The sequence below is a fragment of the Moschus berezovskii genome, chromosome 18 (genome assembly GCF_049115385.1).
Source record: "Moschus berezovskii isolate FMDL1 chromosome 18, NW_MosBer_1.0, whole genome shotgun sequence".
NCBI classification, from domain to species: domain Eukaryota; kingdom Metazoa; phylum Chordata; class Mammalia; order Artiodactyla; family Moschidae; genus Moschus; species Moschus berezovskii.
The window spans coordinates 49,400,065-49,416,312 of NC_142477.1; the positions used below are offsets into that span (position 1 = coordinate 49,400,065).

General features: G+C 47.6%; 1 protein-coding gene across 2 annotated transcripts; it reads left to right on the forward strand.

Moving 5' to 3' along the window:
- Positions 1–536: 536 nt before the first annotated feature.
- On the forward strand, positions 537–12,521 carry ISL1 (ISL LIM homeobox 1). 2 transcript variants are annotated; one of them, XM_055422071.1, is made up of 6 exons: positions 537–792; positions 1,617–1,806; positions 4,516–4,775; positions 6,571–6,857; positions 8,061–8,228; positions 10,216–12,521. In XM_055422071.1, exons 1-6 carry the CDS (start codon positions 765–767, stop codon positions 10,330–10,332), a joined length of 1,050 nt encoding a protein of 349 aa, XP_055278046.1. In that variant the 5' UTR covers positions 537–764; the 3' UTR covers positions 10,333–12,521. The 2 variants fall into 2 exon arrangements, with proteins under 2 accessions (XP_055278046.1, XP_088683807.1); XM_088827681.1 differs by having other exon boundaries at positions 10,959–12,521.
- Positions 12,522–16,248: the final 3,727 nt, after the last annotated feature.

Consider the following 16,248-nt stretch of genomic DNA (forward strand, 5'->3'; position numbering starts at 1 on the left):
AAACCGAGCCAAACGGCCTGTTCCAAGTCGCCCTTTTCCTAAAGTCCGGAAGGGTCCTCGTCATCTAGAACACCTACCCACCAGCCACTCGCCACCGGAGGCGGAAAAGTGAGACCCGCGCGCAACGCGGCCAGCCGGACTGCGGGGACCCCAGGAGCGCAGGGCGGAGGAGCAGCGCGACAGGAGGCGAGGGCGCTGGCGGCGCGGCCGGCTAGGAGCAAGGGGGAAGGCGGGGCAGAAGGAGAAGGGAGGCCAAAAGCCAGGGCCGCCGGAGCACCCGGGGAGAGCGCTCTGAGCCCCGAGCGAGTCGCCTCGGGAGCCCTAATCCTCTCCCGCGGGCTTGCAGAGCGGTCAGTGGCGCACGGCGGCCGCGAGGCTGAAATATGATAATCAGAACAGCTGCGCCGCGCGCCCCGCAGCCAATGGGCGCGGCGCTCGCCTGACGTCCCCGCGCGCTGCGTCAGACCAATGGCGATGGAGCTGAGTTGGAGCAGAGAAGTTTGAGTAAGAGATAAGGAAGAGAGGTGCCCGAGCCGCGCCGAGTCCGCGCCGCCGCAGCGCCTCCGCTCCGCCACCTCCGCCGGCTTAAATTGGACTCCCCGAGCAGCGAGGGCGCGGCGCAGCCGGGCAGCGGGCTCGCTCAGCCTTGGCAACCCCAGGGGCCACTGTTTCCCCCTTAGCCACAGCTCCAGCATCCTCTCTGTGGGCTGTTCACCAACTGTACAACCACCATTTCACTGTGGACATTACTCCCTGTTACAGATATGGGAGACATGGGAGATCCACCAAAAAGTAAGAGGCGATTTTACCTTGTGGGGCTCGGTGTGCTGTTCTTGTGCGGGGGTCTCTCTCAGGCACGGGTGCCAAGGGCTCTTCGGAGTTGGAGTCATTGCTTGGAGAGAGAGAGAAAAGGTGGCTTTTTCTTGTTGCCGCCACGCCTGCATGCTTGCTATCGGTTCCGATCTTCGGGAAACTGATCGTACCTTGTGTTTGAATTCGCCTGCGTGTCCTCCAAAATCTTAGCCTTCCGGTGCTAAGCGGCGGTTTTCTCCTTGGGACTCCGGAGCTCTCCGAGAAGGTTATTCTTTTGCAAAGATCTGCCAGCACGTACAATACCCGGAGATGTGAATTAGCATTAGACTTGCAAAAGAGAACGAGTGACAACTGTATTGATGTCTGCTCTTGCTAACAATATCCAGTCCTATGTGCTATTTAAGAGCGTGCTTCATGGAAAATATAGACATCCCTGCGTTCACTTAACGCTTCTAGTCAAAACCTTTTCTTTAACTTGACTTATCCATAATCTTTCCCAATGATTATGGCAGAGAGGGAGGAGGGAGGAAAAAGAAATACAAAATGAACGGGTTTGATTGCGTCCTAGGCTTGCAAATGCAGACTATTCAAATCTGCATTTTATATATATTCCACCTCCTTTTAAAAATGAGTCAAGGTTTTGATGGCACACTTCAATTACCATCCCAAAGTGCAATACTCTTAAAAGAAAGAAAAAAAAAAAAAACTCCCAGAGTACGCCCTATAAGAGAACGACACTAAAAGTGTGTTTATCTCTGTAGGAAGTAAACGGTTAGTCAATCATGTATTTATTTTCATTTCAGAAAAACGTCTGATTTCCCTGTGTGTTGGTTGCGGCAATCAAATTCACGATCAGTATATTCTGAGGGTTTCTCCGGATTTGGAATGGCATGCGGCATGTTTGAAATGTGCGGAGTGTAATCAGTATTTGGACGAGAGCTGTACGTGCTTTGTTAGAGATGGGAAAACCTACTGTAAAAGAGATTATATCAGGTACGCCATTTATACCGTTTACTTAATTTTGTGAGAGTCCCCTTCCTCTCCCCATTCGTTATTTATTATTTTGTGTGGCTTTGTCTTTTGCCAAAGTATGCCTTAATGGGTACTAGCGTGCAGAAGTTACCCCTGTAAATGTAATACGTAAATTAAACTATGCTGTTCATTTTACTTTTCAAGGGAAATAAATGAGACTCAGTAGTGGTTTTCATAATAATGTGGTTTGAAGCTTTATTTAATTGCTCTTGGAATTTGTAATGCTGAAATTATTTTCCTGTTACCCTCCCCCGTCCAAACAAACTTAAAAAATTCAGGATGGATAAGTTCGGGTTTCTAAACTTTTTTAAAAAGGTTGGATTTTATTCTATCATACAGTGTTTTTCCTTTTTATTTTAATTCAGTATCTTATTAGTAACTTCCAGATTCTTTGAGGACATCAATGCAATAGGTAAAACAAAAGTTTGACCTAGGCATGTTTAAAAGTGTACTTTGCAAGAGCAAATAGAGGTGTTGCCCTTTACTTTTTGGGTAAGGGATCCTGCTTGGAAAATTTAAAAACCAACCCAAATATTCTCTGTAAAAACGACCCGGAGATTTAATCTTTTTAAATATTAACCCTTTGGTGACATCTGACTGTCTTATCTTATCTGAGCTGATGAACTAGACAGAGCAGATCAAATTGCCCATCATCTGTCTATGAACAATCGGTATATTTAGATAATTGAACAGCTTCCTTTCTCACGTTAAAATCTGGTAACTGATAAAATGAGCGAATTGCCCATACTGACAAGAATAAAAATCACATAAGGAACGTCCTGAATTTTTTTTCTTTCAATTTATTCTGCACCTAAACTTCATGCGTTGCCAGTCTCAAATTTTCTCAGACTTGTGTATACATATGTCAGAAAATTCATTTTCTGCTTAAGGAAGGAAGTAGAATTTCCAAAGAAAATATTATTGTTTTAAGAACAGAAGAGATAACACCTTCATTATTACGTTGAATAATAAAAAATATTATCTTTAAAAATAAATTGTCCAGTGGCTATTAACAAGTAATTAGCTTTGGAAGTTACAGAGCTGAGAACTTCAAGTTTAGTTAGGATTTAAGTATGCAGTTAACGATTTTTTTTTTCTCCTCACTTGGTGTTCAGTATTTTTTCTTATTTTTGAAACCGTGGAGAGCAGAATTTTAATAGATAAAGGTGAACAGTGCAGGGGGGAAAAGTTTATTAATACTTCAGTGGTGGGAGAGGAGAATGAGAGCAAAGAGGGGAAGTGGGAAACTGGAGGAAGGGGGAGGGATTTTCCCAATTGTTTGGTCACAGGCAAGGTAAAGTCCTCATCCTATGAAATGGCAGATCTCACATGGAGTAGGCGGAGGGAAGGAAAACTTTTGAATCTACCTTCTAACCTCTGACAAATGAGCCGTTTTCAATTGTTTACTTGATTGGTGTATGAGCTCCAGATTCTGGAGAGGGGGCCGCTGCAGAAGTATCTTTACTCCTGTGGGGGTCGTGTTTTGCTCAGCTGTATTCAGACCTGCATTTGCCTAATTCTGCATACATGCTTGTGGAAGGAATCAATTGCTTTTACCTTTTCTTCTCCACTCTTTCAACTGTGTGTGTGTGTGTGCACGCGCGCGTGCGCTCGCCCGCGTGCAACTGTGTGTGTCCCTTTGAAATCCTGTAGTTGCAAGAGAACAGAGAGACCATTGAGATTTCCCAAAACCTTTTTCCCCTTGGGGGAGTGAGGTTCCCCCCACTGCCCTCTTTGTGTGGGTCTTTGCCTCTCCTCCATTCTCTCTGTAGGAATATGCCCCCGGCTCTGGTTATTAGTGATTCGTGGAGAGGGGGCCAGGGCAGGGCCTCTAGATGGAACCTACAAGGACTGTCTGTTGGTAAGGAAAGGTGAGCGGCAAGGAAGACCTTAGCAGTGGGTCTTTTCCTTTTTCTGGCAGCTCGGGGTTCTCAGACAGACGGAATAGAGATAGATGCTTCAGCGACTGGATGAAGATGGAAGGAACCCAAGCAGATTTAAAAATAAATAAGAGGAAGAATGGAGAGGAAACTTTCTGCTAACATTGTTGCCTGAGGAAAAAATCTTTAGCTGGGGAAACAGCAGTGGGCTCCCTGATGCAGAAAGGACTCTGGAAACCCTCAGAGGTTTCATTCTGTTCTAATGCCTGTGCATTTGTGTATGTTTTGTGGGGTGACAATCTCATTGCCCAACCTCGTTTTCTTTTGAAAGGAGGATGCAGGTTGCAGTTTTAGAGACGTTTCTAGCAGCAGAAATTGGGGGATAGGAAGGTGAAAATGTGGGACCAGTGGCTCCCGGAATTCACCCCGGGATTCCTTCCTGCCAAGAGCAGCAAGAACCACCCGGGTACTGGTCGCTGGAGCAGCCGCCCAGGCTTCCAACACATCAAACATTTCTCTCTAGTTTGGACTGGGCGTTCTCAACTAAGAGGTACAGACCGAGACACAGGTTCATAGGCAAGGGAAACGGAGCGGGAAAAGAGAGAAATCGAATCGTTTCCATTCTCCCATTCCCAGCTTGACTGCTAATGCTGATTTCAGTGTCTCAGGGCGTTGTGGCCGAGGTCGCCAGCGACCCTAGACCCGGGGCAGCGCCTGCCTGAAGTGACTCCCTCTCTCTCTTTGCTTCCCTCCCTTCCCGGCCCGCCCCCCCCATCCCACTCCCGCGCAGGTTGTACGGGATCAAATGCGCCAAGTGCAGCATCGGCTTCAGCAAAAACGACTTCGTGATGCGCGCGCGCTCCAAGGTGTACCACATCGAGTGTTTCCGCTGCGTGGCCTGCAGCCGCCAGCTTATCCCCGGGGATGAGTTCGCGCTGCGGGAGGACGGGCTCTTCTGCCGCGCCGACCACGACGTGGTGGAGAGGGCCAGCCTGGGCGCCGGCGACCCGCTCAGCCCCTTGCACCCGGCGCGGCCGCTGCAAATGGCAGGTACTCCTGGGAGTGGAGGGAGGCCCTCCTCGGGGAGGCCAGCGCGGCGCCGCGATCTTGGGACCCACGCGGCGGCCGCTGCAGCTGCCGGTTACACGGAGGGTTCTGGGTGTGGTTTGCACAGAGCTTCCCTCTTTTTGCGGCCACGTTCAATGCACTCAGTGTGTCCCTTGACTCCCCTGGCACACCTACACTACACGCCTGTGTGTCTGTGTGCGGGTGCCCGCGAATGTGCACCGCTTGTGCACGCATGTATACACACGCCCAAACAGTACTTCCAGCTCACCTTGGCCTCCAAACCGTGGCTTTCTGACAACGGGCTTCAGCTTCCCTCCAGGTATTCACGGCCGCCGCCTAATTAAAGGGGTGGAGCTCTGGGCCCCTGGAGCTTCCTTCTTTAACCCAATGAAGGAAGCTTAAGTCAAGTTGGCCCCTCAATTCCTTTTATCCTTGCCAACTGCCCCACACTCCAAAATATTTTTAAAGTGTATCTTCATCCCTTTGTGAGACAGGGGTCTAAAAAGATACAGTTTTAATAATTGCAAGCCTTCGCACAGAGCCGTGATTTAAAACTGTCAACAAGCTAATCTGTAGTAATTGCCTTTTAAAGGGAGCCTGCCTCTTTAAACCGTTCATTCTACTTGATTTGGTGAGAATTTCATCTTCGGGCCTGTTGCTGTGACACCGAGTTGACCTCATAGGTGTTGACCTGACCCCGGGGGTCTTGGAAAAATGCAAGATTTGTAACATACAGATCTGAGGGCCCTTGCCCCAGGAAGGAGAGTAGAAATAGAACAGGGTTGGCCCGGAGTGGGGGCCACAGGTAAGAAGGCCGACAATGTTTCCAAACCTGCCTTCCGGTCTTGAATGGAACTGCCCCGGTGTATTTTTTAAAGTATCAATCCGTCCGGAACCCTGGTGGTGAAAAATCTACAGCTCTTTCCCCTCTGCTTTCTGGCAGCTCTTAAGGAACTGAACTGAACTGAAGAATTCTGTCGGGGGGATGGGAGGGGTTGTGACTTAGCTTGCAGGGGAGCAAAGCCAGTGGTGGCAACTTCTGTTAGTGCAACCTGGGCTCTGCTGAGGGACACGCAGAGTATTGGGAAGGGGTCAGGAGCATGCCCCAACTGTCCTTTCTCTAGAGGCCGGGCAGCTCTAAAGAGTTTCGGTTTTCCTTTTCTGGGGAGCAGATAGCATCGGGAACCATCCAGGTAGATTTAGTAGATCGAGGTAGAGTACGAAGGATCAGAAGCTGGAGAGACCGAAATACCAAATTTCTTTATCCTCTTGACATAACTGTCCGCTGGGGACTGAAGTTCAACGCTCCGGCAGAATTCTTCGCCTTAGTTGCAGCCATCCCACGGCGGGTAGTGTCTCTCGCTGTCACTGGGTGTTCTGCCTTTCCTTCCCTTGTAGGGCCCTACAAGGAGTGGGGGGGAGGGGAACCTGGGCCCCGATCTGGGTACTAGGAAAGGCGAGAAGGGAGGAGAAACTGGGAAGAACGGTGCCACCCTTGCTGTGAACCGGGAGACAGAACCTGAGAGATGCGCCCCTTTGCTAACTCCGCGGTGTTGACTCGAGCAGGGGCGGAGGCCGCTTCCTCGGGTCCAGACTACTTAGCATTGACCTTTTAAGATTAGAGAGCGAGATTTCATTCTCCCTTTTGCGTCGCGCACCGCCACCTCTGCCGCCTCTGCTTTGTCTGTCGAGGTCGCAAAGCGCTGGCCATTGTCCCATTTTCCCCGGATCGGCGCGGGCAGGCGGGCCCGCGCTCACCACACCCCTTGCCCCGCAGCCGAGCCCATCTCCGCCCGGCAGCCGGCCCTGCGGCCCCACGTCCACAAGCAGCCCGAGAAGACCACCCGCGTGCGGACTGTGCTGAACGAGAAGCAGCTGCACACTTTGCGGACCTGCTATGCCGCCAACCCCCGGCCCGATGCGCTCATGAAGGAGCAACTGGTGGAGATGACCGGCCTCAGTCCCCGTGTGATCCGGGTCTGGTTTCAGAACAAGCGGTGCAAGGACAAGAAGCGGAGCATCATGATGAAGCAGCTCCAGCAACAGCAGCCCAATGATAAAACTGTGAGTGGCCCTGGTCCGGGCTAGGGGCTCGAGGGGGAAGCGGAGGAGGCGTGCCTGCAGTCTGCCGAGATGGGCCGGCTCTCTCCCTCCGGCTCCTGAGCAGGAGCTGGCCCTGGCGGCCCCTCACTCCCACCCGCACCCCGGAGAGAGGCCACCGCCCCCGGCCCACCCGCCAGGGCCCCAGCTGCTCCAGGAGGCCCCTCCTGCGTGTTGGAGGCCCACCCGCCCCCAGCCCACATGGGTGGGCTCTGGCGCCCTTCAGTTTCGCCCCTGCCCCATCCCAGATCGGGAGGGGCAGTCGCCCCCACCGTGGGCAGAGAGGCCTTGAGGTGGTTTGCCAAAGTTCTGGTTGTCAGTTCCTCAGACACCCGAGGGGAGGAAGGGAGGAATCCTTGGTTTCCTATTTAATCCAGGGTCCCTCTGGGCGCCCCTTGGTGGGAGACCTGCTGCAGAGCCCCCAGGCCAGGAAAGTCCCCGAACGTGACCCGTGAAAATAGGACACCCTCTGCTCCAGGTCAAGCCCAGGTCTCCAGAGATGTCAGGCCCCTGGCATCCCTGGGCCAGGACAGCACCCACCAGGCAGGCCTCCTGGTTAAGTTAAAGAGTTTTGTTTTGTTTTTTAGCTTTTCCTTTTTACTGCTTAGGCCCTATTTTTAAATGCCATAAAACCTGCTGTCATTAAATGTGGCAGACCAGCCAAGCCTGGGCCAGGGCACTTTCGAAGTTGGTTACTGCATAACAGCACAATAGCCGCCAGACCCAAATGCTTGGGAGTGGGGGTTGGCTCCCAGAGAATTGCCTGGAGAAAATCTAACCAAAAGTCTGATTCACTGAAACTGCCCAGAAAACCACCATGTCTAGAGGCTGAAGGGAGGCCCATCCTGCTCCAGCTTTCTGCTGAGATGCTGCGGCTTGGGAAGGCAGACAGGAAACTGAGATGACTCCTGAATATAAGGGGAAAGAAGAAAGTTCAGACAGAATTTCACTTCCTAAGGTTCCAGCATAGCTAATAGCTCAGCCCACAGAAGCAGAAAAACAGAATGAACCCTGGCTAATATCCATAGGTGCAGCAGATTAACTGAGTCAATAAAGGCAACTATATAGATAAGATAATACCAGGGTCTATTTGTTTAGCCTGCACAGACAATGGAGGGAGGGAGTTTGCTCATTAACATGTTGGGTTTGGGGGGGCCCTATTCACAGAATATCCAAGGGATGACAGGAACTCCCATGGTGGCTGCCAGTCCGGAGAGACATGACGGTGGCTTACAGGCAAACCCAGTGGAGGTGCAAAGTTACCAGCCGCCTTGGAAAGTACTCAGTGACTTCGCCTTGCAGAGTGACATCGATCAGCCGGCTTTTCAGCAACTGGTAAGTGTCAGCTCCCAGAGTGGGGAGGCTGAATCTCCAAAGAAAGGAGATTCTGATCAAACTGTCACACAGTTGAAGATTCTGGGGGTGGGGAGGGGGCCACTGTGGCCCCAGGGTTGGAGAGAGCCAAGGGAGACCTGGTGGAAGGAAGGAATGCAAGGAGAACAGGCCTCTTGTGAGTCCAGTCTATGAGACTTCGTAATTTGACCATTTACGTTGAATTTTCTATCAATCAGGCCTGCTCTTAGGGATTAGCTTCAAGGTACCTAACTCAATAGACACATGTGGCAAGGGGTGTACTGGGTTGCAGCATCATACATCTCCAACTTGTAGAGTCAAAAGGGACATTAGAGATCACCTTGGCATTTTGATCAGCAGCTAGTAAATACTCCTTCCTCAGCTCCTAGAAAATGATCTTGTTAAGGCCCTAAGTCAAGGTGATTATAATAATAATCAATGTTGTGATACATAATCAATTTTATTATCAGTGGTTAGCGGGCACCCATAGTTGCAATTTTCAAATATATCAATAAAGAATTCAGTTATTCAGAGATGTGACTGATGCTTTTTGTAATTATATCCCTTTCTGGGACTGTCTCTTAATCTAAAATGTTGGACTGGGTTTAAGGTATAAGTTCAAATAGCATACAGTCATATTCTGTGGGGCATGTATAGCAAAAGGAACCAGAGTTCTATCAATCAGATAAGAATATAATAGCCTCTCTTAGCATTAATATGTTTCACACATCCAGAGAAGAGAAAATGAACTTACCTTTCACCTACAAAAGGCTTAAGGGTAAAGATAACTAAGATTATTAAGTGTATGTCCTTGTGATATGACATATGTTCATAAGGCTTTTTTTTTCTTAAATAATAAACAGCCCTATAGAATCTTGTTCTATAAAACATGATCCATCCTAAATACTTGTTCCCTTCTTTGAAAATAATGCTTGAATTGAGGTTAGTATTTTACCCTCACATTTACCTGGAGGGCATTTTCTTTCTTTGTAGCAACAGTTGGGTAATGGACCACAGGCAGTGCATTAAAAAGGGCTTGGCCCAGGTGTCTGTTTGCAAATGGGCCAGTCTAAAGGAGGCAAATTTGAAAAGTCCCTTGACCGACACAGTGGGAAAGTTCAATAAGGTAGGAAGAAAGGTCGACCCTGGAATTAGGAAAAAGAGCTGATTTTTAATGTCACACTAATCTTGCCAGTTATTTGGATCATAGAAGGCAAGTAAGGGGAGGTTTCAGGGCAGCCAAGCGTTTGCACCTTCTGAATCTTTAGTGTCAGCTGAGAGCAGCCAAAGAGTGGGGGGAGTGTTGAGAGCAGAGTGGAGAAGGTTTCCAACAGCAACACAATACTTTGGACTTAAGAGAAGGAGCCAGATATTTATAATGTGGGTGACGTTATAATATATGGGTCTCCTCTCGGAAGGAAGAGCCTGATTGAAAGAGAAAAAGAGGCCAAAAGGCAGCAGGACCAACAAGAAGGAAGAAAGCCCCTGCTGTGAACTCTCTGAGGAGTTAATCATTGTTCTCTGGAGCCTCCTCTGAATCTCCCGTCACAGGATCTAAGCGTTGCGTTATGGATTTTTCAACTCGAGAAGAGAGGCTTTGATGCCTGGAGACTGAGAACTCGCCTGCTCCCAGGGCAACATGTAGCCGGCAGGATAATTTTATTTTCAGCATGCATGGTAGAGTTGCAGTGCCATTTTACAGTGGGAAACACATTAGTTCTTAAATAATTTAATGCAACATAATGTTGGGAATTCAGTTTCATTTAAAACAGAGATCTCTTGGAAGACAGGAAAGTGAGAGGATTTCTTCTCACTTTTTTTTCCTTATAGGTTTTCTTTAAGCCTGTTAAAATTCAATTATATATGTGGATATCTCTTATCTGTCTACACACACACACAAGATGAGTTTATAATCCTTTTGTGAATACGATCATAGCCTCCTTTATTCATGTCTCAACCTTCTGTGCAGGTTAATTTTTCAGAAGGAGGACCGGGCTCTAATTCCACTGGCAGTGAAGTGGCGTCGATGTCCTCTCAGCTCCCAGATACACCTAACAGCATGGTAGCCAGTCCAATTGAGGCATGAGGAACATTCATTCAGACGTATTTTTTTTCCCTGTTGGAGAAAGTGGGAAATTATAATGTTGAACTCCGAAACAAAAGTATTTAACGACCCAGTCAATGAAAACTGAATCGAGAAATGAATGCTCCATGAAATGCACGAAGTCTGTTTTAATGACAAGGTGATATGGTAGCAACACTGTGAAGACAATCATGGGATTTTACTAGAATTAAAACAGCAAACAAAACCCAAACCCAACATAACGCTATCCAATGACCTTAGGAGTACTGAAAGAAAAAAAGACGTTTTTGAAACGTAGAGGATTTATATTCAAGGATCTCAAAAAAAGCATTTTCATTTCACTGCACATCTAGAGAAAAGCAGAAATAGAGATTTTCTAGTCCATCTTATTCTGAATGGTGCTGTTTCTATATTGGTCATTGCCTTGCCAAACAGGAGCTCCAGCAAATGAGCAGGAAGAGAAACTGGCCTCTTTGGCTGAAAGAGTTCTTTCAAGAAGGTGGAGCTGCTTGGTTTGCGATGTTTTTAGTTGACTTTAACAAGGGGTTAATTGAAATCCTGGGTCTCTAGCATGTCCTGTAGCTGATTTCTTTTTTCCTTTTGCCCCTCCCCCCTCTTTTTTTTTTGAGATCCATCCTCTATCAAGAAGTCTGAAGCGACTTTAAAGGTTTTTGAATTCAGATTTAAAAACCAACTTATAAAGCATTGCAACAAGGTTACCTCTATTTTGCCACAAGCGTCTCGGGATTGTGTTTGACTTGTGTCCGTCCAAGAACTTTTCCCCCAAAGATGTGTATAGTTATTGGTTAAAATGACTGTTTTCTCTCTCTCTGGAAATAAAGAGGAAAAAAAGGAAACTTTTTTTTTTGTTTGCTCTTGCATTGCAAAAATTATAAAGTAATTTATTATTTATTGTCAGAAGACTTGCCACTTTTCATGTCATTTGACATTATTTTTTGTTTGCTGAAGTAAAAAAGCAAAAGATAAAGGTTGTACCGTGGTCTTTGAATTATATGTCTAATTCTATTTGTTTTGTCTTTTTTTTTTTTCTTAAATATGTGAAATGAAAGCGCCATATGTAGAATTATATCTTCAGGACTATTTCACCAATAAATGTTTGGCATAGATAAATAAATAAATGCAATGATCCAGGGTCCCTCTTTTATATGTTTACAAGTTAAGTCATTAAAATGTCTGAAATTAAGGCCTGCATGTGAATGGGAAACTGACATACAATAGGTGTGATATTTTATTGCAAATAGTTAAGGTGGAGCTTGCAAATTTGCATTTCAATCGTTGGGGAAAACTGGTCGGAAGCTTATAACTCTCAGCTGTGATAATGTTACTGGCTTTTTGAAAATGTCCTCAGTCCTGTTCCCCACCTTTCTTTCCTCCTCTTTTCTTGCCCTACCCTCCATCCTATCCCATGCCACCCCACCCAAAATAGGAAGAAGGTCCTGCTTAAAAAAGGATTTTGATCGAGTCGCTATTTTTATCTTAGAGTGCTTTTTACCAAAGTCGCCTGCTTAGGATTATTGAAATGACCCATATTTCAAGTATAAGCTCTCGCTAAAAGAGAGGCTTTCTGCCTAGCCAGTGAAGTATGACCATTATTTACCAGTGGCGGCTGTCAGCCGATAGAGAAATGCTGCTTTATTTGCGCAGAAGACCAGGCCAAGAGAGGGGAGTTTTCTCACCAATTCCCAGACGAGCCAGCGTGGGTCTCTCCTTGCCTCTCCCTCCCACCGCCGCCTCCAACCTCTTTGCTTCCCGCCCCTTCCTCTTCTCTTTCTCCCCCAACTCCGATCCCCCAAACCTTAGGAGGGTGATGGGTTAGGGTGGAGAAGCGCTGCTGGGGCTCGGTCGGGAACCGCCTTTTATGCGCAGGGGTCGGCGTCGCGTGCTCCGCCGCCCCGTCGGCGGTCTGAGTTTCGTGGACGTGCGCGCTCACACCTTTACCGCTGGCATTGAGCTGTAGCTCCTGTGCTAGAGGCAGAACCCAGGGACGGAGAAATGGCCTTGCTCGAAGGCTTCTCGGTTCGTTTGCGGGTATAGAGCTAGGATTGGGGGATCAACGCTGTCCCCTCTGCTTCCCCCTCCCCCACCATGATACCCTGTCTCTTTAGAAACGGGATGCATTTGTACGCGCGAGTGTAATGCCTTTTTAAACATCTGACAACTTGTAATAAACACGAAAGCTAACGTACCCTCATGGTGTGTCTCATGGCGTGCACCCCTACGGACCCTTGGCGAGTGGGGCAGAGGCCGGGCTGGAGACGGAAGAGCCCCGCGGCTCCCCACTTCTCAAGTCGGTTTCACCCGCTCCGAACCTGCCGCAAGTCGGGAAACGGGCTTCAATTAAGCTTTTGTTTGGCCTCGTTCTACATAACGGGTTAATTACAGGCTCTAACGTGGGGGCAGAGAGAAAACAAACTTTGCATTGAAAATGCTACAGTGCATTAGACATGCCCGTTGATTACTTTGATTGTTGTGTCTAATTTTTGACAGAGGGGTAATAATTTGGCCGGCAGTAATAATGGCTTGTAGTCATCTGTTGAGAAAAACAGGAGTTATGTCTTATCTCACAGGGATCGAGAAAGGCTTCCCTCCCTCCTTTTATTTTTCTTTTCTTTCCTGTCTCACTCCTCTCGTCTCTTGCACCAAACTGGACTTTTTCAACTTCCCATTCACTGTTTGTGTTCACCTGTCTTTTCTATTTTAGTTTTTCCTCACCGTCATACCTGGGATATGTGCAAGGATGGCAGGTACAACATGAATCTGGTGTCAGGAGCCTAAAGTTATCCATTGCCCAGGCCCTGCTTTGAAAACTTAAATCCTCTTCCCCAGGCATAGCCTTTAGTAGACACTTGAAAACTGTAGGGCTTAGAGACGCGGAAATTAGGATTTGAATGCAGTAGAGGTACTTAAGTGAGGCACACATCTTTGTGATAGATTTTCATACTGACATTTATTTCTAAGATTAGGTGTGTGGGGTGGGGGATAAGGGGAGATATTATTGTATCTATCCCTGTCTATTCTGAAGTCCACAGCTCGAATTTAAGTACAGTAATTTGTGAGGGAAGTGTTGAATGATTTTGTTTCACTTGCTAGATTCAAGATATTTGCTGCCTATTGGCTGAGAATGGATTGATTGGTCGATAGTGTTCCAGTTCTTGTATTATTCATGTGAAAGGTGTGTTCCCTTCTAGACTCCTCAGCATGTTCTCTAAAACGTGTAGATGAGATGTCTTCTTGTTTGCAAACCATCTTCAGCACGTACTCCTCCTTTTCCCTGCACACCTCTGGAGACCGAGTTTTGAGTGGTGCTCTTCTAATGAAATTCCTCCTGTTTGCCATTATCTTTGATCCTCCCTCCCCTTATTACTCTGAATTCTTCCTTCTGGACATTATGACTCATTTCCTCCAGCTTCTGCAAGCTAAAATTGAATGCAACCAAAAAACATCCAGGACACTCTCCTTAAATCAGGGAATCCATATCAACATCTATACTCAGAATGACTGGATTTTTTCTCCCTATTGTTTCAGAGCAATAACATCCTGTATTACAGTTTACTATTTGTGTCTTTCCCTTTCATCAAATGGACCTGGGTTTTCTTACCATTTAGAAAGAAGGTCCTCTCAAGTTAGAATCATATTTGAAGAGATTTTTTTTTCTAGGTTGAAATAACACTTTCGGTTATTTGAGCTTCTGTGTGGGGGTGTGTGTACCCATTTCCCAGTTCACAACTTTTTTGGAAGTCAAGCTTTTGTGATGGTCTGCTCTTCACTCTGATCAACTTGTTAAACTCATCTATTAACTTCCTTTCTGGTCTGTCTTACCTTTTGACTAAAAGACAATGTGCTTTTTAAGGTACCTCAAAGTACTTGATATTTTTCTTGCACCTTGAATTTTTAACCCTTAAAATCAGTCTCATTGAAATCTCTTTTAAAAGTCCCATGTGGATTTTCCCTTTTCCTTTTCCTTAAAAAAAGGGGAAAAAAGTAGAAACTATGTCCAGACCACCAGAAGAGCTAAGTTTGGATGAAACACAGCCAGTTTGGGTCTAATCTCATGCCTAATACAAGTAAACTATCTGAGCAGAAAGTACTTATTTTCTTATCTGCAAAGTTCAGTTTAGTCCACTTTTGTAAAGGAGATTTATAATCCAAATTATGCTTGGGTTCTATTCATTAAGGACTATTTACTTCCTCGCTGCTAATCAACAATTAAAGATTATGTCACAACATGGCAAGTCAAATTTTCTTTGTGGGCACTGGGAGAAAGGAAGAGAGGATTTTTTTCTTTTCCTTTTTTGTCTTTAAAGTTTTTATTTTCAAAAATGACTCCAAATCCTGAATTCTCATTAACTATTTAAAATAAAAACAATTAACTTGTTTTTAAAGTAAAACGCAAGTAGTTAATTCAGGGCGCTGGCAGCCGATTCTGTTTACTGATCTTTTCTGATTGTTGTTTTCTTGATAACCGAGCAAGCCACTGAATGGCTGTTTGAGCCCAGGCGCCACAAACATAAACTTCACAGCTTACAATGTCCCAAGTCGTGATGGAGGATCTCTCCACACCTCCCGGAGACTTCTGAAGTGTAGACAGAGAAGTTGGTTCACGGGGAGCGGAGGAGGGGGAGGGGCGGGAGGGGAGGCTGCTGAGTGTTTGCTGGGAGCATTGTTACTATCACATCCTTTAATTTTTATGGCGCTTAAGCTGTTGGCTCAGAGAACCCAATCTCTTGTGTTTTGGAGAAGCCAGGCTCTCCCAGGAACCGCTCTTAAAGGCTACTTGATTCTTTTAGGTTTTTTTACAATTTATTTTGCAAGTCTTTCTGCATAATTATGCCTCTGCAAAAGCGCTCAGCAATGATAAGCAAAGCGTTCTAAAAAGAAAACCATTTTTTCCCTCAAAAGAAGACGCCTATGATTTTGGGGGTGGGGCATGGGTGTAGGGGGATTGTTGGGTAAGATTGCTTTTCACCAGGTGGGAAGAAAGGCACCTTGACCTGAGCTTTAGGACAGCCCCAAGCAGAGATTCTGCTCAGCCCCCCTGCACGCCTAGGACCCTCTTTCCCTTCCACTGAGCAAAAATTGGTGCTCATTTTAAGGCAATATTATTTGTGGATTTGATTGAATTGCACCTTATTTTTCCGGTCTTTCTAGGGGGTTCTCCCCAGTGGTGTGTTTCTCACGTCCAAAGAGCAGGGCAGAGCCGGGCTGCACTCTGGTTTGGGTGTTAGGAACGGGAGGTGGGGCGGGGGGTACCCAACACCGGTCTAACCAGCCTTGTGACTCCCGCGGGCAAGCCAGCCCTTGATCCCTTAACGTAGGGACAATCGTGGCACCGGAGAGGAAAAAAGGGTGTTGCTGGCCCCTTCTCTTTCAGGGGTTGATCAGGTTGGCAGATCTGGAGGGCTAATCCAAACAAGGCGCTTGACTTGTGAGGTCGCGAGTCTAGACAGAGCTGGTGGCTCGGCGGCTCCTTATCTTTCCCTGGAATCAGCCGAAGAGGCGCTCCCCGGGCCACTGCGCCGGGCTCGCCCCGGCCGGAGCCACCGCGCGGCGCAGACGGCACAACAAACACAGCACCTGAGGCTTTACAGCTCGCTTTATTGTTTGATGGGGAGGGCCGCGAAGCAGTCGTTTGTTTTCTCGGCCCCCGAACCGGGCAGTTCTGCGTGGCGGCGGGCCTCGGACGCCGGGTGGGGTGTCTCGCCAGCTCCGCCGTCCGCGCGGTGTCCTCGGGCCCCCGCGCGCGCGTGGCGGCTACCCGGGCCCGCATCGCCCGGGGCCGAGGCCGGCCGGAGACCCCAGAGCTGCCCGCTTCTGGATCTGAACCCGGGGAGCGAGGGGGTGGAGGGGCTGTGGGAGAAATCTCAGCGAGAGGTGTCCTGGACTGCTCCGGTGTCTCCT